Below are 22,722 nucleotides of genomic sequence, written 5' to 3'. Positions count from 1 at the left end.
ACACACTCTGTGAGAAATCAAGTAAAACCATTGCTAATATAGTTGCACTAAATTAAACCATAGAGGAATACTACAAAAAAACTTAAAAAATAAATCTCAGGTGGAAGTAAAGAAACTCAAGAAGAAATGAAGACCAACAGAAAGGACTAACATATATAAATCTAATGAAAAAATGTTCTAAAGTCCTTGAGCTGTTTTGGATGCAGTAAAAACACTGATTTCTAGTTAAGGAAATAAATTATAATCTAGAAATTTTAATAACATAATATATATGCTATATATTTTTAACAGATTATGTTACATATATACATTATAAAAACCTCATAAATACCAGTAATATTGTACTTTTATATAAAATATACAGAAGTAATATATAAAAGAATATTTATGAATACACAGTTATAATCTAGCAACTGACAAAAATGGAATTTTTTTGGGGGGGTATCAGGGATCGAACTCAGGACCTTGAGCTTGAGAGGCAGGCGGCAGAACCACTGAGCTAAATCCCCGGGCCCAGAAATGGAGTAATTTTAAAAATTAATCCGAAAAAAGAAAAAAGAAACAAAGAGAAAAACCTCATACTGAACTTGAAGAAAACAGCAAGATGACAAATTTGTATCCAAAAATATTAGCAATTGTAGTAAATGTAAGATACATTAAAATATATTTAAAGGTAAATATTGTTGGACTGAACAAAAAACACTATGTAGTTCTTTGTAAAAAGAAAATTTAAGGACACCGAAAAATTAAAATCACATGTATGGAAAAACATCTCTCATAAATTATTAAATAAATAAAAGCTATTAAAGCTATCCAAGTAACAAATAAAGAAGATTCTAATGAGGAAAAACTGCTACAGAACGATAGAAACAACCCATCAAAAAGATAAAAATACTAAACAAATATACAATCAATTATCCAAATCAACATCCAAAATACCTATAGCAAGGACTGACAAATAAAGTGAAAGTGGAAGGTTTTAACATGACTATCTGGTAACTCAAAACTTAATTCACAAGGGCTGGAGATTTAGCTCAGTGGTGCTGCCATTTGCCTCACAAGTGCAAGGTCCCAAGTCTGATCCCTGGTACCAAAAAAACCCACAAAACTTTAATGCACATACAAAAAGTGGACATAAAGATCACAACAACACTATTAACAAACTTGACTCATTTAATATATACAGATCAGTGCATCCAACTACTGGATACACATTATGTATTATTTTTAAGTACACATGGCACATTCAGTAAATTGACCATAAGTGAGAGCATAAAGTAGAATTCAACAAGTTCTAGTGGCTTAAAACTATAGAAAATATTTTCTAATGACAGTAGAATTAAGATAGATACCAATAACTAGAAAGTCCTAAATTATAAACTTTTAAATAACTAAAAAATAATCCAAGAATCAAAGAAATCATAATTAAATTAGAAAAAAATTTAACTGAATAATAAAATATGGCATATAAAATTTGTAGAATACTTAAAGCCATATTTAGAAACGCTGATGAATGAGAAGGCTAACAATCAGTGATCTGTCATCCAATAAGTTAGAAGATAAAGAAGAAATTAAGTCAAAGAAATGCAGAAGAAAAACAATAATTTTTTTTAAAAAAGGATAGTGCATCACAGCCAATTTGAAATACCATTACACATTGACTTGTGACAATGGTATTTAAAATGATGTTATTGTAAGGGAACATTAAAACCCTTTTACTTCTCTATGGATAAATTTTATCTTTACCTAACTCTGGCTTTTCTCCCAGAGTAGCCAGACTGATTTGGAATGTTGATAATTTGCTAAATTGCTTTGCTTATGGTGAAAATGATCCCTGTAACTGGACTAGGAGCTCTGGGAACAAACTACGAATACATGAAAGGAAACCACAGCTCTAACCAACTGTGAGTGTTGTGGTTCTTAAGTGACACACTTTGTTACACACCTAGAAACTATGCAGATAGTACATGTACTGGAGATCATATTTTCTATCTGAGACATGAAGCTTCTGAGCCAGACCAGCTCTCAGCACCAACAAATATGATTTCATTTTAAGCATGACTGTTGTAGTCATGTGAGTTTTATTATGTACTTAGTCAAAGCTAAAGGCCATGAAGATTGATGGCACAAATACCAAAGGTTGAAGATGTAGGACAGCTCATATTCTTTCACTGCTCATGAGAATGTAAACTGGTACAATCATTTTGTTACACTGTTTGGTAATATCTAGTATACTAAACATAAATACCCTATATCACATCAATTAGACATGTTCAAGAATGTTCTTAGCAGTTGTTTGTCCATGACAGCTCAAACAGGAAAAAAAAGAAGTGTCCAAGTAAAACTGCAATGTATTCTTAGAGAGAATACCACTTAATGTGAAAATGAGCCAACTACTGCTTCATAGAGTAACATTAAAAATCCCTCCAAGTTGAGCAAAAGAAGCCAAATGGAAAAATTTATTCTATTACGTAGTTCAAAAAGCAGCAAAACTAATCTACACTAATAAAAATTAAAACAAGAAGATTACAGAGCCAGGGATTTAGCTCAGTACTGCCACACCTGCCCCTCACAAGTGCAACATCCTGAGTTTGATCCCTGGTACCACAAAAAAAAAAAAAAAAAGATTACATTTCAGAATGGTAGAAGGCGATGAAGAAGCAAGAAAATGACTAGTAGTACTCTATTATAGTTTTCATGTTAGTTCCATGGATGTACTTATTTGGAAAAAAGTACCTGGATTTTATGCTTTATGATTTGTATATATCAACTATTTACTTTTTTTTTTTTTTTTGGTACCAGGGATCGAACTTGGGTCCTTGTGTTTGCAAGACAGGCAGCAGAACCACTGAGCTAAATTCCCGGCCCACTATTTACTTTTTTTACAAGTCTGAATAGAAAACCAAAGGTAATGCATGACATCCAGCATTTTAGTTTTTCTTTGTTTCTTTCATTGGTTTTTTGAGACCCAATATGTAGTTCAGGCTGGCCTTGAACTCATGGTGATCCTCCTGTCTCCCCTTCCCAAATGCTGGGATTACAGGTTTCCACCACCATGCAGGATCTAGTATTTTGAAAGAGTAAATCATGTCTGAATTTTCAAATGGTTGGGGGAGGATAGTAAATACAAACTTAAAAATATATTGAGAGAGGGCCGGGGATTTAGTTCAGTGGTTCCAGTACCTACCTCGGAAGTGCAAGGTCCCAAGTTCGATCCCCAGAACAACAACAACAACAAAAAAAAATATATATATATATATATATATATAGAGAGAGAGAGAGAGAGAGAGAGAGAGAGAGAGAGAGTGAGTGAGAGAGAGAGAGAGAGAGAGAGAGAGAGAGAGAGCAAACAAGTCCATTATGATTTTTTTTAAACATTAAGCCTCTGTCAAAAATGTATTTCTTATTTTAGGATACAAGATTGAAGGAAAAGATGATACTTACAAGTAAAGAAAATTTACAAGAAAAAAACTTGTCAAAAGTATTTCAGTTAAAGTACTATAACATTCAAACTTGACTTAAAACAGAACAAAAGAAACAGGATTGCAAACAAAAACAAAAATAAATGAAATAGTGTTTAGGCAGTAGGGCTCATGATGATGGCTAGCAGGAAGTAACAGAGTGTAATCTACTTGGAAAAAATCTTTAATGTACAAATAACAAGCCCAAGTGATGGACCGCAGAAACTTAATCATCACCGCCATTTTTCTTACTTCCAAAGTAAAGCCTTGATTAAACCATTCATACCTTATATTACTCATACCTTTGCTTCAGAGATTGAGGAACTGTATACAACAAATGAACTTATTTTCACCATAGGGATAACATACTGTACCTCGCTGCCAATGTCACTTGAAAACCTTCCATTGTCAAAACAATATGACAGCAGATATAAACAAATAAATACGCAATGATCTTCCATTAACACTCCTTTAAAGACGCATGTTAATTCATACTGTTAACCTCTGGATCACAGTGCACAGAATCCAAATATAAGCAATTGGGGTGACTTTCAAAGAAAGTAATGCTGAATCCCTTATTTTAATTATAATCCCACTATAAGCAGTAAATTCATCTCATAGGCCCTGTCATGCATTAATCATTGAGTGGCAAGAGTTAATGAAAATTTTTCCTGTTACAACGCCCATTGCCAGCAATGGACGAACCAAAATCTCCAAGGAAATCACTGTTATTGCACAATACATGAGGACCAGGAACTTTTCCAAAAGCTTAAAAAAAATAAAAAATGGAATTATATTTAACCTTTCCTGAAACCTGCATCAATCAATACTGTATGACTAATAAAAGCATGTCAGTTGTGTGGACTGAACCAGCAATCAACATGAGCCCAGAATGCACACGAGTAAAAATGCAGTAAAAGGAAGTAGTCTTCGTTGCCTAAAGGTTAAAGTTCCAAGACTGAATGATCAAAGTGTTCATTTTCTCAGTAGGACAATCTTCTGCTAGGAGGATGATAACAGTGGCATCAACAAGTATCATCATGATACCACCATTTTGTTTTCTTTGGATTCTTGTTGCATGTTCGCACTTAGAAAGAATTATCTCGTGGTCGTCTCTTTTCTTCGCAGCTGGAAAGTATGCTAATAATACTAAGACAAACTGGCTGGAGTGAGAGCGCTGGGGACCAGTCTTCTGTTAGAATGGATAAACAGATATGACCATTGCTATAAACATGAGGATGAATGGGAATATTTTCACCAGTAAACATGACCTGAGGAGAGTCAAAAGAATATCAACTACTAAATTTAAATAGAAGTTGAAATTTTTCTCCTTCATATAAGGTACCTGGTACACCTTCCATGTACCTACAATCCACTGTGTGAGTGAATTCTGAACACTCTTTTCATTTAAAGTCATCCCAGGAGGTGGGTCATTCTGCAAAGCCAGATGGCAACAAGCCCATTATGTTAACAACTGTTAAAAGGTATGCAGATATGCACAGTATATGGTTCTTTCAAGTTTTCTGAGCTATGTGAACAATATTCTGAATTTCTGAATATTTGAACAATATCAAAATAAAAAGTTGGTAGGTAGGGATGTAAACTTACTGAAACCTCAAAATCACAACTGTGAAGGAAATATGAAAACACTTTTAAGTTATATGACTTAAATGCTAAATAAAAGTTGTAACAAATTATAGATTGTGGTTTCCCTTTAGGTAACAATATTATATCCTTCAAGAAAATAGATAAATAAATCCTTTACCTTCTAAAAACTGAAACAGGCAAACTGAAGGCTGATGGTAAAGAAGGTTTACTGGAAGTGTTAACCGACCTATTTCACAAAAGAACAAAAAGAAAAACACAACTGAGTAGACCAAAGCTTTATGTACTTCTTTGACTAAAAGCAAAATTGAGATTGCAAATGGATCTAGTATAATTAATACTTGCACTACCTGGATTTGCCTATGAAGAGTAATTATGCTTTTCTTTTAAAAATTCTGTAAAATACATGATTTACACAACATGGTGGCTGTACTAGCAGCTGGCCTCTGTGTTTCTCTCCCACTGATGCTGCTCAAGATCAATATTAATCAGGTATAATCATCCTTAACATCTTCTTTTTAAAATAACAAGATATAAAAGAAAAAGCACGCCAAATTGAAGGAATGTGCTAAAAATATATTCAAAACAAAAATCACTTCATTAATTTTTAAATTTTGTACTTAATAATGTTCAAAAATAAAATTTTATGGCAACTTTATGAGCCAATATGCTTTTTAATACTGCTTACTCAAACTAAAATTCAAACTACAGTGTTTCCCTGAAAATAAGACCTAGCCAGAAAATAATCAGCCTTGAAAACTACAGATCAAAAATGCCAACACCAATCAACCTATCCTTCCCTTATCTTCCTTACAGAGTAGCCACCAACCAAGAGAACAGTGATGGCAGGTAAGGCAAGGATAGGCTGATTGGGGCTGCCATTTTCAATCTGCAGCCTTCAAGGCTGATTATTTTCTGGCTAAGTCTTATCTTCAGGGAAAAAGGGTACATATATCTAATATGAAAAGCTTCATGAATCAAAATTCCCCATGTACTGGTATAAGACTGCACTGGAAACCTTAGATTCATAAGTAAGAATAAAAAACTTATCAGTTCTTAAATCTCACCACATATCCATTCTTGATACTTCATCAAACAGGAGAAGACAAAACAGTGCTCCAACTTCAGTCACTATAGTAGAATCTTCATGAAATATTAAGGAAACTAAATAGAAAGGAAGATAACTTTATCAAATATTTTTACTGCTAAAGAATGAACTTCAAATTTATGTTTTATTAGTGTATGTTTATAATACATAATTGTTACATTCATTTTGGGGGTATTGGTATATATAGATAAAGACCTGATTATTTAAAAAACATTACAAACATATTAGTAGAAAGCACATTTCCAATCTGGAATTGGAAAAGGCCCTATTTTTAGAGCATGATGAAAAATCTCAGCTGCCCTAATACAAAAGCTTTACATATTTCCATAAGATATATAAGCTTATTTCTGGTTAAAAAATATAATACACTATTATACACTATAATACACTATTATATATAGTGTGTACTATAATAACTATTATAATAAAAATATATAATATATAATAAAAATATAATACACTAACAAGGATGGAAAAATTGAAAGATAATATTAAATAAGCATAAGAGTTTTATCTATGTTACATAAAGGAATCCAACAAGTCACTAAAAAGAAACTAAATATAGGAGGAAAATAGGCAATTCATAGAAAAAAATTGAATCCATAATTTTAAAGATAATAAACTTCTCTAAAAATAAATTTAAAAATATATCATTAATTTTTATCAATAAGAGTAAAGAAAAATTTTAAATTAAAAATATTTAGTGGTGGCAAAGTTGTAAGGAAAGTGAACCATTTTAGTATCATTGGTGAGAATGACTTGGAGAGAAACTTAATCATATTTTATATAACCTATATCCATTAATTCCAATTAGTGTAGACAAAAAGATGATCATATAAATCATATTCTAAAAGTGAAAAATCTGAAGCAAATGTCCAGTAATAATGCAAACTGAAACTCTGAAACACGCTATAGTAGTTTTGCAGGTTTTTAAGAAAGTAGATTCATATATAATAATATGGAAAGATATGCAAGATCATTTTCAATTGAATTAATACAGTACTAAGTTATGTAGTTTGAGAAATATGATGTGTATAGATAAGATCATTGTAGATAAAATAATAATTTTAGTGACAGAAGAAAATGAAAACTTAGAATTTTACTTTGTATAGTTTTATATTATCTGAAATTTTACAATGAGAATGTACTAGTCTATCATTACTTAAAAACAAATAAACAAAGATATCTGAGTTATTTTCCTGCCTCCACCATATACCTGGTCATGACTCTGGCCAAGTCAATAAATTGCTTTACATCTCAATTTTCTCACTGCAGGATGATATAACAAACAATAGCTATCAGTTTTTAATCTTGTAATACAGCACTAAGTTGTGTTATAACATAAAGTTTATAATTCAAATCAGTGTGTCCAAGAGGTTACTTATTATACCCTTTCAATCTATTTTTCATGCTACAGACGGAATAATTTTTCTAAAACATACATGCCCCCATTTAACAACATCAAATGGCTCCTCACTGCTCCCACCAGGATAAGCATGAACTGCCTTCGTAATATCGTCCCACCATTTACCCCTCACCCCAGACAACTCCAAATCCAGCTAACCTACCTAACCACCACGTCAAACATAACATTCTTCCTCAAATATAACCATGGGTGCCCCATTTTGGAAGTCAATAATGTCCATTTGAACCCCTATTCATTTCTGAAATTCCAGCTTAGATGCCACATTTCCTGGAAGCATTATTTAATGCTTTCTCACTACCCGATCTATTCAGTACCTCCTCTGGTGCCAGAGATCTCATGATATGTATTAATATGATATATTTTATACTTACTTGTTAAAGTCTCTGACTCTATTTTAAGTTTCCTGAGAGTCTATTTGCCATTCTTATCAATGTAACTCAGGGACCTAGCACATAGTACGTGGCCAATAGGTACTTACTGAAGACTGGATTTCCCTGGCTGAGCAGCTGATTAAAAAATTAATTTTGCCCAGAAACTAAATCTACTAGTGAGAGATACTGTGATTTTGTTCAGATTCATTGAAGTAGTTTTTGCAGACACTGATGAGACAGAATAACTGTTAATATTGAAAGAATACAGATTGTGTTGTCATGGAAACTACTTTTGAATCTAGAAGATGCTCATAAATTCAATGCTTTAATAATTTAAATTAAAATTATAAATGAAAAGGTAACCTAGGAACTGAATTCAATTGGATGAGGTTAATAGGGAAAGAATTATTAACTTGATTAAAGAAAACTCGAAATCCATAACTGTTGTTCTTTCAGATGATCACTCTATAAGAGCTTATAAAAATTTTACACTCCTCTTAAAATTTTAAGCCTAACACCATTATTCTTTTTACCTGGTTTGAACTTTTACTGATACTAGGATAAACTATATCCTAGTCTCTTAGCAAGCAAAAATCAAGGAAAAACACGCTAAAATAATTACATTCTAATAATATATTTTGGACATAAATCTCATTTATCTCCTATATGACTGACAACAAAGTTAAGCATATTTGATCAAGATGCCACTTATAGAAAACTTAAAAGCAGTAACCTAAATCTCTACAAAACAAAGTTCTATAGTATAAAATGTTACCAAAGTCTCCACTGAGAACAATCAAAGGAGAAGAAAAAGACAAAACTATATGAGATTTTATTTATCCAAACATGTTACTAAATTAGAATCAAATTAAAATAGATTTTAAAAGAAAATCTTTTAAAATCTCTATAAAAATAGGAGAAATTTATGCTCAGAGTCACTGAGGATGGTCTAGTTTACAACCCTCACAGTTTGGGTTGATCATCTCAACACCAATCTAAAGACATAATCAGATACCACAGGGGCAGGGTGGGGGGAGAGGTTCCAGGGTATATTACAAACAAAACAAGAAGAAAAAAGACACCAAAAAAAGAAAGTGATAACAGTAGCCGCATTTTTATCTCTTTCTAGACTATCATTTACCATCTGAGCATCACAGGCTATATATACATACAGGTGCAAAGAGCAATCAGGAAGGCTTCAGCTTTTCTCATCTCTAAGATCCACTCAGTAACAGGATTACAGAGAAATGTTCAGAACAATATTAATGGCTAGTGATGATTTTTGTTAATAGCATAAAACTAAGAAATTTTGTTGTTCTCTTGGTAAAATGTAAAGTAAATGTTATCTACAGTTGATGAATAAAAATTTTTAAAGTTAAGGCTGATCTCATTATCAACAATTTTATTTTATTCACCTCTGAATAACAGGGTCAAGAGAGAAGACTGCTGTGAAAGGGAAACACGCATGAGTGGATCTGCACATAAAACCTTCCTCAAGAGTGTGAGGGACGGTTGAATCAAACATTCTATAACCTGGCCAGAAAGGAAAACACACAGTTATTTTATTTTTACCAATTCTTAGGTGAGATTTTTTTTTTTTAAATACTATCCTCTTCTAAATGTATGTTTTTGTCATTAAAATTATTTGAAACTAAGTCCAAATAAATACTGAGAATTACTTTCCATTGAAAATAGGATTTCTATATACTTCTACTTATCTTACAGAAATTTTAAGATTAGTTTCTCTTTAGAGAGACTGCATTTTAGAAATTTTTTTAAAAGAATGAGATAAGGCTATTACTTAAGATTTAAAGCCCAAGTATGCATCCAAATTCATCTAAATTCAATTTCAGAACTGATTAATAACATCTATCTAAAAAAAAATACATCTAAGCATTAGTCTTACCTTGCCATCTTGACCCACACATTCATTTAAATATTCAATTATCTTGTCAGTTAAGCATAACTTTTTCACCACAGCATGCATTTTAATATCTACATACAAAAAAATTAAAGTTAAAACACATTTTCATAGTTTTAAAACATATTTTGAGGTCTGGGGATTTAGCTCAGTGGCACCGCACCTGCCTTGCAAGCACAAGGTTCTGAGTTCAATCCCTAATACCAAAAAAAAAAAAACCCTAAAACATATTTTGAAATGTATGTCAAGTATCCATACAACTTTCAAACCATTAAAAATAACTGTGCATAGGGTTGAAATTAGAAGATAAAAGTTCTAACTTTTCACTTTGTATATATCTTTATAAAGTAAAAACATTTGGGAACTAGCACATTTACTTCAATAACATAAGACACAAAACTGAAAAAGAATATTTATGGGAGCTAGTTTAGACATTTCTTCTTTTATAAATACATCACCGCAAAATATTTAGATATAGCATGCAGCATGAACATTTTTCTATTTATAAAATATCTCAATCCAAAAACTATTCATAGCAAATATGAAGGGAAAGATATTTTAATGTATTCTCTAATTCCTGAAGAATATGAACTCTTAATAAGCATATATTCATATATTACATTTGTAGTAAAGTCATAAGAATTTTAAATACACATACATAATGCTACCAGACCCAGAAACTCTAGTACTACTAGAGGGGAAGTCTCTTACTTTCAATACTTACAGGAAACCAAAATTATGTTATATATTTGAAATATTAACAATGTTGAAATAATAAGCTTCTAAAGACTTTTTAACCAAGGCTCAACATTTTTTAAAGCCTTATTTTGTGTAGTCTTTATTGCTGTTATTAGCTCTACAGATTTGTTATTGTGAACAGTGCTGTATCAACATAGGAATGTAGGTATCTCTTCAAAACACTGTCTTCTTTTCCTCTAGATATATATTCAGGAATGGGATAATGGAGCATATAGGAGTTTTGTTTTTAAGTTTTTTGAGGAACTTCCCTACTTTTTCCCATAATGGTTGTACTAATTATATTCCTAACAACAATGTATAAGAGTTCCCATTTCTCTACATCCTTGCCAGAATGTGTTCCTCTTTGTGATACTTTTTCCCCTATTTTTTCTCTTTTTGATAACTAGCATTCTAACTGGAGGGAGCTGACATCTCACTATGGTTTTCATTGCATTTTCCACGATGGTTAGTGATGCAGAGAATTTTTTCATCTATTGGCCATCTATATGTACTTTTGAGAAATGCATACTCAGGTCTTTGGCTTGGTTTTTAAATGAACTGTATCAATCAAAAACATTAAAATTTTAAAAATACAAATATACTGAACATGTTCCTTCAGATTACTCTTTCATCCCAATATCCACTAATATCAAGATAAAAAATGTTAACCATAAAAATCTTTGTGTCATGTAAGTGCAAAGTTATCTTTTCTCATAAATATTAAAATATATATAACAGACACAGGGAAAAAAAACTAAGAGGATGAAAGTCCACAGAAGAATAACACTATAAGTAAAGCTAACATTATATTTTCTAGTTGTATTTAAAAACAGACCCTTAAAGAAAATGCACAGCTACAATGTATTATTTCTACCTACCCACAAATGTACTGTTTGACTAATTTCTCAAAGATATACAAATTGAACATCACATACTAGGTAAATTGAGATGGAAACATAATTTACTTTCAGAAATTTATTGATATCTTAGAAGATAATTCTATCAAGTGACGATCTAGGTTAAATCTAGGTTAGGTTAAATAATGATAATCTACTAGTCCAGCAAACTTTTTCTATAAATAATCAGACAGTAAATACATTAGACTTTGCTGGAGACAATATGATCTCTGTTGCATATTATTTGGTATTGGTTTTGTTTCTTTAACAATTCCAAAGATGTGAAAACTACCTGTAACCTGAAGGCTGAAGAAAACAAACAGGCCACAAGCTGCATCTAGCCTATAAATCACAGTCTGCTCCCCGATGACACTAATCCACACAACAATCTCAAATCCTATGTCAGTAGTACAGTGATCACTTTCCTTAAAGATGGTACCTTGCATAATCACAGCTAACTGTTCTGCGGCTGACTTTCTCAAAGCAAGATCAACATCATCTGAGGTGAAGACTTCATATACCTTTTCAATAGTCTCCAACTACAAACCAAAAAAAGAAAATTACATTTCATGTGCTTCCAATCCCACAATAAAATTTTACAGTTCAGGTAATAAAAAAAAAGCTCAAAAAAGTCTACTTACTTAGGTAACTGATATATTTACATATAAATGTACAACAATGATACACAAGGTCAGAGAGGAACTTAGGGGAAAAAAAGAGCCATGATGTCAAATAATGTGCACTTTTGCTAGGAAGTCATTCATAACCCAATAATCCAATAGCACCTTAAGACCATCTTAAAAAACACTCACGTTTCCTAATATCTCTACTAGTCATACCACCCTCAAAAGGGCCATTTAGATTTATGACTCAGGATATCTTTGTGTTGCTAGAAGCCACTAGCTGGAAATTCCCTGGTTCTCTCCCTTCTCTTCCTCTTAAGAGACCCTGGAGCAAATAGGTGCAGTAAAGTGACAGTTAGGGGCTGAGAAACACCTAAAAATTAGAATGGTATACTTCTGGGTATGTCTGTGAAGGTGTTTCCAAAGAAGACTGACGTGAGACAGTACACTGACCAGGAGAAACACCCTGAATGTGGACAGAACTGCCCAATAGGTGAGGAGCCTAGATGCAACAAAAGTAGAGGAAGAAGAGCTCAAGAACATAGTCTTAGAACTCTCTGTTTCCCAGTTTCCATGAGGTGAGCAACTTTGCTATGTCTTTCTTCACCACAGCCCCATACAATGCAGCCAGCTGAGCATGAACTAAAATCTCTGAAACTTGTGAGTCAAAATCAATCTTTCCCCCTGTGTTTTTCTTAGATAGTCTGTGACAGGGATGGAAAGGTGACTAATAGTCAGGGATTGTTGGCCTCACTTCATGGCAGGACAGAGTATGAGACAGCAAAACCAGCAACAGGGAAGGAACAAAGATGACATTCTTACTTTCATCCACTGCTTCTTCTAATTCTACTACAGACTCACAAAAGAGCCAGAATTTCCACATTCCCTTCTTCCTTCAAACCACACACATATGGCAAAGTAATGACTATGAGTGGGTTAGTACTCAATGATCTCCCCAGTTGGACCTTGTATGCAGGAGGTCGAAGATTCTCCAATCCTCTTCACAGGGCTGTCATACAGCCCTAAATATTAGGTCAAAAACACCAAATACGTTTACCCATTAAAAAAAAAAACATGTTTTTCCGGGGATGTAGCTCAGTGGTTCTGCCACATGCCTCGCAAGCCCAAGGTCCCGAGTTCGACCCCTGGTACCAAAAAAATAAATAAATTTTTAAAAAAACAAAAAAACATGTCTTCACCATGCCTGTAATCCCAACATTCAGAGAGACTGAGGCAAGAAGATCACAAGTTCAGATCAGGGCAATTGAGGCCCTGCCTCAAAATATATTCAAAAAACACTGGGCATGTAGTTCAGTCCAAAGGCCCTAAATTCAATCTCCAGTGCTACAAAAACAAAAACAAAAAACTCAAAGCATTATGTTACATGTGGCTTTACAGTATTATCACAGTATTATCATCAGTTTTGGAAAGCTAATATACGTGTAAATAACAACTGCCAGATTGTGAACTTGAAGTGAAATGTGAAGCTATACAGCACAGAAATGAATCAAGGAAGATTAAGGACAACCTTCTTTATAGAAGTGTGTAGCATTCCAGTATGATGTAGGTGCAGTCCTGGTTAAAAACAGGGAAATGGACACTAAATCTCTAAAGGTATATAAAAAGCCAAAGATTTAGAAAAAAAATTAACAAAAATTCTTAGAACTATTGTAAAATTTAAGAGAAACTGCCTTTGTGTACTGTATTATTTTTTCTCCTGTTAATTAAGAAGCTGAAACTTTTGTCATAAGAGTTTTTCCTTTTTTGCTATTATAGGCATTCCAAGATAAAAAGAGCTCTCAACAGTATTTAAGTCTGTGACATTTGTTTTTAAAAATCATCACAAAATTTCTTTTCACTATTTCACCTTATCCTGTATTTAAGATACTATTCAAAATAATTTGTGTTATAATACAGTGGCATGTAATAGGCACATTTAATAAATGCATCCAGATGAACTCAGAACATAATTTCACAATGTAGAGTACTAACCATTATACAATCACAGTGAACTACACAAGAGACCTCAAAACACAGTTTCAAATTTGACATGAACTTGACACTTACATGGAATATACAACCTGAACAATGTCACATTAAAATATGTGATATACAAATGTATGAAGCAACCACATAGTTTAATAAACTCAAAAGTTATAGTCACCTTAATAACCAGTTCTCTTCTGTCATCCAATTTGAGTTCAACAGGTTTTTTCACAATAAATAAATTAGTAACTCTGGAGAGAACTCTGGCATCTATTAAGGGGCGCTTTGTATCAGCCCCTTCTTCACTTGTAAGATGAAATGCTAAAAGCTTTAATGCTAGTGAACGGACTCTAAAAACACAAAATAAGTTAGTATTTTGGAACATTTAAATGTCTACAAAAAAGGCTATAATTGTAAAGAAACACTGTATATCAACAAAGTATAATAATTATCCATATTTATACTGCCCTTACTAATATTTTCCTTTTTCTATTAAAAATCTTTCATCTATAACTCAAATTCAACTTTATAACACTTATAAAACAAATGTCAGAAACAAAGAATAATCAATAATTACAAACGAGACAGAAACTAAATATCACACTCAACTTCAGTAAATCAATCTGCAAATTCAAATATAGTGACTTCAAAGGTAGTGTTCTAACTCAAGCATAAAAAGACCCATGACCAAATAATCAGCCAAACCTCTAGGGTACTACAAGTACCCTATACTAATAACTGAAGTATAATATCACTACAATGTATGAAAACATTTATATTAGATTCTTCTCAAATATGAGAATTTCCATCAAAATATTGAGAATGGATTAGATTAAAATCAGTTAAATGAGGAGGTGAGAGATTTTTAAGAAAAGAGTAACTACAGCATGCCACTAGACAATGACAGAAAAACAGAAAACCACCAAGTGTACAAAGGTCCCTGGTGGAAGGTATTAGGATAATCATGTATCTGTCTTTCCTCTGCTTAAGTTATCTTGACCCTAAACTTGTTTCTCTTCTCAATAAGAAAAAAAATCTAACCATTATTTCCAAAAGAGAGTAAAAGAAGATTCATATTACAAGTTAATGTAGAGAAAAGGAAAATAATGTATTTCTCCTTTCCTTTTAGCTAAAATGACACACCAATAATTGTCAAGGAAAGGACCTTTTTATTTTCCCAAGTAATGGCACAAACTGAGTGAGTGCCTGAATAACTGCTTTTTGAAGTAGCTGGCCCAATATACTTTCCTGGAAAACTTAATTTGCAGAATAGAGCTCTAGAAAAGACTCATTCTAGCAAGCTAATAATTTCTAAATAGAAAAGAAGATGGGCACACATTATAATTTTTACAAACTATTTATCTCCATTACTCTCTGACATGCCTACAGCACTATGTTAACACAGACTGATCTGGCAAGGGATAACTAGGCTGTCAAGTGGATGAAGTGCTTCAGGAAAGTTTCTAAAAGATCTTTTATCTGCTCAGTTTCACACATTTGGTTACCTTGATCTAATAATGCAGAATAACCTCCCTTTTAAACGCTTTAGCTACTCTGTTTCTGATTGATATAATTACTATACTTTCCTAGAATGTTTCCTTTAATCTTTTATATTCAAAAGATTATGCTGTACTCACGATGGCTTTTTCACTAGCAAAAGTCGCAGCATGAACTTTAACCGTGTTGTACAGGGAAGAATCCCTTCCCCTGCCTCAGAATTTGCTTCACTTAAAAGGAGAATGGAGTTACCCAAAGGATCTTCTGGGTCAGCATAGCCCTAATAATTTTTTAAAAGAAAAATTGTTTAACTTTATTCATGTTAACTTTTCAACAAGAAAATAATAATTGTATTAGCCTATCATAAAACTCATAAATTTCTTTCAATTAAATTGAATAGTCACTTTTCAGAATAATCTAAATTAGATAAGGTTTCTAAATAAAACCACATTGATTAAAAAAGGGAACAACTATATTTTAAAAATAATACTAGAAAACTTCAAAAAATTTACCAACCTTCTTGACATTTGCTGATTTCTCTATTTTCCAAGATTCTATTAGTAGCACCCTCCCATCAACAAGGCATTTTATAGATTTGGAGACAACCCCTGTCTCCAAAGTACAAAGATGGAATGCTACAAACACTATATATAAGACACCAGGACCCATATGCCTTAAGGACCAAGGCAGGGGCTTTCCCGAAAAATGAGTGTGCCCGTGATAGTGTCTCCAAACTGTGTCTTTCATACAAGGGAAGTACAGACCTAAGCTTCCTGCTAAAATACTTTGCTTCCAAGTGATTATTAGTCAAGGTATCATTTGCATCATACATATGTAGAATTCAGGGGCTGGGGATTTAGCTCAGTGGTTCTGGTGCCTGCCTCACAAGTGCAAGGTCCCAAGTTCAATCCCCGGTACCAAAAAAATAAATATATAAAGAGAGTCCTTTGAAGCACATGTGCAGAATTCAGAGTGCAAGTTAGTTATGCACTATCTGCTTAAAAAGCACTATCAGCTTTCTCTAAAAACCTTTACATAGGTTGAGTTCTATTTTTCACAGTCTACAATGTCTGCACCTCACTTCTTAACCACCCACGCAGATACATACAGCCTACATGGACAAATTAGCTATCCTTGTTTCACTTTCTGCCAGAAACAAGACAGCCATCTACTTCCTGTTCACATATCCACAGTCCCATCACAGCTTCTCTTCATTTTTCTGACAACATGACAGTTTGGCTGTTTGCAGGCTTTTAATCAATCACACTCAGTCAAAGATAAATGGTTATGGTAAAAGGTGAATTGCAGAATACCTGTAGTACTGGAATGACTGGACACAGAGACTCAATAAACTTGTTCCAGGTCAGTGCTGTCATCATCAAACGTCCCTGAAGCAGATACAACAGAATGGCCTTGGCAGCAGCATTCACCTGCTCAACAAAACAAACACATAAAATGAGATGTCACACTAACTCATCTCACACACCAGCAGCATTTCATAAAATCTGGAAAGGTGCTATAATTAATGTCTCATTCTTCAAATGATCCTATTTCCAAAGCATCATCTTACATTCTCTTCTCAAACAATTTTTCTCTTAATAATTTCCACATTTTCACCTTTATATAATTTGGAATCATCTCCTTTCAATAACCATTCTTTAGTTCTCTATATCTTAGATGAAAACCATAAACTGTTTGACTTGAATTCTTTTAAATCAGTATCTTTTGCATTTTCAATCATATATTTTAACATTTCTTTTCATATAAATAATAATGAAACCAATATACCCATAAGACAGATTTCTTTTAGTTTGTCATTGCACTATCCAGTTTTATTAGAATGTTACCTTGATTTAGCTAAGTACAGTATTCTTTTGTACTCATTTTTAATACACCATACCTCATTTCTGGGTTCTTGGATACCAAATGCAGAGATTTCATATAGAACTTTTGGGTGAAGTAGGAAATGGATTCCATTACAAAGGGAAGACACAGGTACAGTGACATTATGAACACCTAAACATTCCTGTAAAAAAATTTAAAAATATTTTTAAAAATTAGTGCTATTAATTTTTACAAAAAGATTCTGTTTCTGGGCCAGGATTTAGCTCAGTGGCACTGCACCTGCCTGGCAAGCCCAACGTCCTGTGTTCGATTCCTGGTACCAAAAAACACAAACAAACCAAAGAAAGATTTTGTTTCTTCTGTTTATAACTCACTTCCAATTTTAGCATTCCCTTTATTAAAACTTTCTTAATAGAAGGTGAAAAAGATTACCTAGCCATATGTCTGTATAAGATATATTACTTTCTGTCACTAAGCACAGTCATGATAAATTAAACCAAATGGCTGAAATAACCATTATCTCTTAAAGCTGATAGGTATAAAGTATATAAACAAAATAATAAACTTATCCTAAGTTTACTGAGGTTTGAGAAAGACAATCAAATTTCAAATCAAAATACAAAGTATTGGGTAGAGGAAGGATAACATACGAAATACAAGTAATGGCTCCATATCATCTGTTAGAACAATTATCACAAAATCTTTTCTCAATTTGTGAGAGAGAACAGTATTTTGTTAGAGGGTATTTAAGGTGAGAGAGAAAAAAGCTACTAGAAATATTAATATGAATACAATACAGAAGGTGAAAATACAAGTTACATAATTGTTTTCATCCTGCAAATTACTTCCAACCACTGCCAATAATTATCTATAACAATTATATAATGTATACGTTTTTACTTACACATTTATATATGTATTTATTTTTATTATATATTTTAATATATATTTATTCATATTTTATATGTCTTTACTTACATTTATTTTTTCTCCATAACTATTAACTTCATGCAACAATCTTGAATTCAAAGCATTTGAAAGAGCTAAAGCTTAGCCTTAAGGTTTAAAAATAGTTGTAATTTACTTCCTTAAAATATTAACTCTCTGAGCCTCAGTTTATCCACCCATACAATGGGAAAAATATCATCTAGAAGGCCATCTCTAAGAGATCTCTAGTCTCTCAGGATCTTCTCCATGCTGATGACTAAAAATTTTACATATAACCTTGGCCTTACACTCCAAAGGTAGTGTGGTGTACTACATAAAAATATGGACTCTGGAAGCAAACTATCTGGGTTCAAAGTCCAATTTGAGTTGAATAACCTTAGAGAAACTCATAGAGTGGTCATAAGAACTCATCGAAATAACATACTCATAAAAAAACCTTGTATTGCTCAGTGCTAGCTCTCTCTATTGTCTTCATCATTATTTTTTTTTCTCATCATTTTTTTTCCCCATTAACTTTATTGGTACATTTTAGGTATAAAATACAGTTACATTCATCATTGGGATATTGTACCATTACATGAGTCTCTTGGGTCTTATTTTTTTTCCCCATCCCTTGCCCACACTTCACCCCCTCCACCCTTCCCTATTTGCAAAGACCTTGTTTCCATTTTTCTCCTCTTCTCATATTTTTTCCTTTCTCCTTTTTCACTTCCCCTACCCCTCCCAATTCCCCTGCTCTTTTAGACCTATTCTTCCTGTTATACAATATCAGTTATACATTTTTTAAATTACAATATTAAGATCTAGGAGACATTAAAATTTAAAAGGATATAGAGAGCATATTACAAAAATCTTTTTTGAAATAAATTTGACAACTTCTAAGAAGTACCTTGGAAGACAAATTAATGAAACTAACTCTGGAGGAAATATAAAATTTGAATAGCACCTATTAAAGAAAGTATATTCCTAGCTTGAAAACCTACCTATATGACAACAGCAGGCTCATAAACATTTTAACTGATAAATTATATCAAACAATTAAAGTAGAAAAAAGAAGGAACACTTCTCCCCTCATTTTAGGAACTCAACATTGTGCTAATCCTAAAACTGAATAAAGATAATAGAAGAAAAACGTATGAACATAGATAGAAATTTGTTTAACAAAACAAACTCCTAGAAGTCAGATCTGGCAGGATGTAGAAAGTAGTTTTGTTATAGGGATGGCAGTGTTGGTTCAGCATTGGAAGATCTACCCCCAAAAGTCATCATTTAGACAGAGGAAAGGAAAAAGGCATTTGATGATGTCATTAGTTAGAGAAAAAGTATTGGACTAAATTCTACAGCTGTTCATGATAAAAGCTATCAGGAGACTAGAAGTAGAACAGAAACTTCTCAATAGATTAAAGACATGTACTCCATATTTCCAGCGAGAACGCCTTATATGAATGGAGAAGATACAATGCTTTCTCCTTAAGGTGGGGAACAAGGGCAGATACGCTTACTCTTTATCTGTCCATTAAACTTTGAAACCTAGGTCCCACCAAAATAGTCTGGCAATAAAATGACACAATTAGATAGGACTGGCACGGCAGAAGCAAACTCTTTATATGTAGATGAAATGATCATCTACAGAGAAAATATTAAGAAATCTCTAGGAGCCCCTAGAACTTGTACTTGAATTTAGCAGGATTAGAAAACACAAGGTATATATAAAAATTCAGGTCTGTGTATACTTGCTATAAATGAAGAATTGGATATTGAAATTTTAAAGTTATGAAGGAGTACAAAGGACCTAGAAAAGTTAAAAACAAAAACAAAAACAGTGTTGGAAGACATTTAGTACCTAATTTTAAGACTTCTTCTAAAGCTACAGTGATCAAGGCAGTGTTGGTGTAAGGAAAGACATATAGATCATTGGAATAAAACAGAGAATCTAGAAATAGAACCACACATATATGGTCCACTGAGTTTTGAAAGATTATTTAACATTAGCATTTTATAGAATATAAACTCAATTCAATAGCCAAGGAAGAGATACTGTTTTCAACAAACAGCACTAGAACACCTGGTATCCGTATATAGAAAATTACCCTCAACCTTTTTTTTCCACACATGAAAATAACTTGAAAGGATCTATGAATCTAAATATGAAAGCCTAAAAGTATAAAACTTTAAGAAGAAATTATGAGGGAAAATGTTTATGAATTCAGGGTAGGCAAGAACTACCTAGGATACAAAAAACATGATGTATAAAAGAAAAAAACTGATAAATGAGATTCCATCAAAATTTAGAACTTTAAATGACATCATTAAAATGAAAAGTAGTCCTTAAACAGACCATATTTACAATGCATATAAACTATGACCAGAATATATAAAGAATTCTTAGAGCTCATTAATAGACAACCCAATTAAAATGTAGACATATGATAAATAGCCAGTATAGCACAAGAAATGGTGTGCAACTCTAGAATCAGAAAAATACTAATCAATACAATAATAAGATTGAATTATACACTCATTAGGGAGATGAAGTTAAAAGTTTTAAAAGCCTTGTCATGACTTTTTCTTTTTGTTGGATTCTCCTCCTTTGCATTTAATTTGTCACGCCCAATGGATTCATTCTGCTGGGTTTCCTGGGGTTGTGATCCTCATGGTCTTTTCCTAGGGTATTGTCTAAAATTTTTTGGAGTGCCGATTTGATATTCATGAAGTTCCTGAGGTGCTCTTTACCATGAAAGTATCTTATTTCTCCATCCATTTTGAAAGACAGTTTTGCAGGATACATCAATCTGGGTTGGAGGCTGTTTTCCTTTAGGGCTTGAAATACATCACTCCAAGCTCTTCTTGCCTTGAGGGTTTGCATTGAGAAGTCTGCTGTGATTCTGATGGGCTTTCCTTTGTATGTGATTTGTTTCTTTTCTCTCACTGCTTGTAGAATTTTGTTCTTCTGTTGGATTTCTGGAATCCTAACTATTATATGTCTATGTGTAGATTTTTTTTTTGATTAAGGCTAGCTGGAGTCCTATGTGCCTCACTTATCTGTATGTCAAGTTCTTTTCTCCTCCTTGGGAAGTTTTCTGCCATCACTTCTGTGAACAGTATTTTGATGTCATCTGCACTCTTTCCTCTTTCTTCACTGACTCCAATCAGTCTTATGTTATTCTTCTTTGCATCAACTAGCAGCTGCTGGATTGATTTATCATGTTCTTTTACAATTTTAAAGCAATTTTTCTTTTCCTCCTCACTAATTGCAATCTTATCTTCTATATGTGAAATTCTATCCTCACATTGGTTCATTCTGCTGCTCAGACTTTCGATGGAGTTTTTAATCTCTTGGAAATCTGTTTGTATCTGTTTTATGGATTCCATCTGTTTCCTATGTTGGAATTCCATCATGTTCCTCAGATCCTCTATTTTTTTATCTGTGTCCTCTCTAGATTTATTAATCATGTCTTGCACCATGAGCAAAATCTTTGCTGTTATCTGAGTAATTATTTCTGATTTCATTTTTCCCAGATCCTCTTTTGTTGCCAGTTCAGAGAGTCTAGGTGGTTAAGTATCAGATTGTTCCATGTTGTTCCCCTTTGGGGTTGCTGTAGGTGATCCAGATGACTGTTTTTGAGGCTTATGTGTCTTCTCATTTCCACGGGGGTGGGGTGGGGGTGGGGGTGCTTCTGGTGCCCACGCGGCTCACCTTCTCTGCCCTAGGAGCTTGGGATGGCAGCAGAGGAGCTTCCTTCCGGTTTCTGGGACAGGCTGAGCTTCTCTGCTTTGTCTTCATCATTATTATTGGCATAATCATTACATTCTACAGTCTAACAGTGTATTTGATTTTTTTTAAAAAAGTCATGTCATTGGCATAGGAAAAGACTTTATGAACAAAACCTCAGTAGCACGGGAACTAGCACAATCAACAACTGGGATCTCATCTTATTAAAAAGCTTCTGCACTGCAAAAGAAACCAGCAACAGAGCTAAGAGACAACCTACAATGTGGGAACAATTTTTTAGCAGCTGTACCTCAGACAAAGGACTACTATCTAGGATATATAAAGAACTGAAAAAAAATCAGACCACCCAAATTCAAAGACCCAATTAAAAAATGGGCATCTGAAATAAACAGACATTTTTCAGACAAAGAAGTAGAACTAGCACATAAACATATGAAAAAATGTTCACCATCACTGGTCATTCGAGAGATGCAGATGAAAACAATGCTGAGATTCCACCTCACCCCATAAAGAATGGCTGCTATCATGAACTCAACCAATAACAAATCCTGGTGGGGGTGTGGG

General features: G+C 33.0%; 1 protein-coding gene across 11 annotated transcripts in view; it reads right to left on the bottom strand.

Annotated features, from left to right (window-relative positions):
• Rttn (rotatin) overlaps positions 1 to 22,722 on the bottom strand; it is a 210,727-nt gene that overhangs the window by 145,697 nt on the left and 42,308 nt on the right. For all 11 annotated transcript variants that reach the window (XR_015443133.1, XR_015443131.1, XR_015443132.1 and 8 more), the window contains exons 15-23: positions 17,533 to 17,658; positions 16,946 to 17,062; positions 15,773 to 15,912; positions 14,314 to 14,485; positions 11,966 to 12,065; positions 9,878 to 9,966; positions 9,387 to 9,504; positions 6,134 to 6,230; positions 5,227 to 5,295 (exon numbers count right to left, since the gene is read on the bottom strand). Coding sequence is in view for 4 of the 11 variants with exons in the window: in XM_087191413.1 (XP_087047539.1) it covers positions 5,227 to 5,295; positions 6,134 to 6,230; positions 9,387 to 9,504; positions 9,878 to 9,966; positions 11,966 to 12,065; positions 14,314 to 14,485; positions 15,773 to 15,912; positions 16,946 to 17,062; positions 17,533 to 17,658 (1,028 nt within the window). In the remaining 7 variants the exon portion in view is untranslated. The remainder of the gene's footprint in view (positions 1 to 5,226; positions 5,296 to 6,133; positions 6,231 to 9,386; positions 9,505 to 9,877; positions 9,967 to 11,965; positions 12,066 to 14,313; positions 14,486 to 15,772; positions 15,913 to 16,945; positions 17,063 to 17,532; positions 17,659 to 22,722) is intronic.

Source organism: Heterocephalus glaber, unplaced genomic scaffold, assembly GCF_053883595.1.
Source record: "Heterocephalus glaber isolate CG9 unplaced genomic scaffold, H.glaber_assembly_v1.0 deba00000331, whole genome shotgun sequence".
NCBI lineage: Eukaryota > Metazoa > Chordata > Mammalia > Rodentia > Bathyergidae > Heterocephalus > Heterocephalus glaber.
The sequence above is the reverse complement of the archived record's forward strand: the minus strand, read 5'-3'. Positions and strand labels throughout refer to the sequence as shown.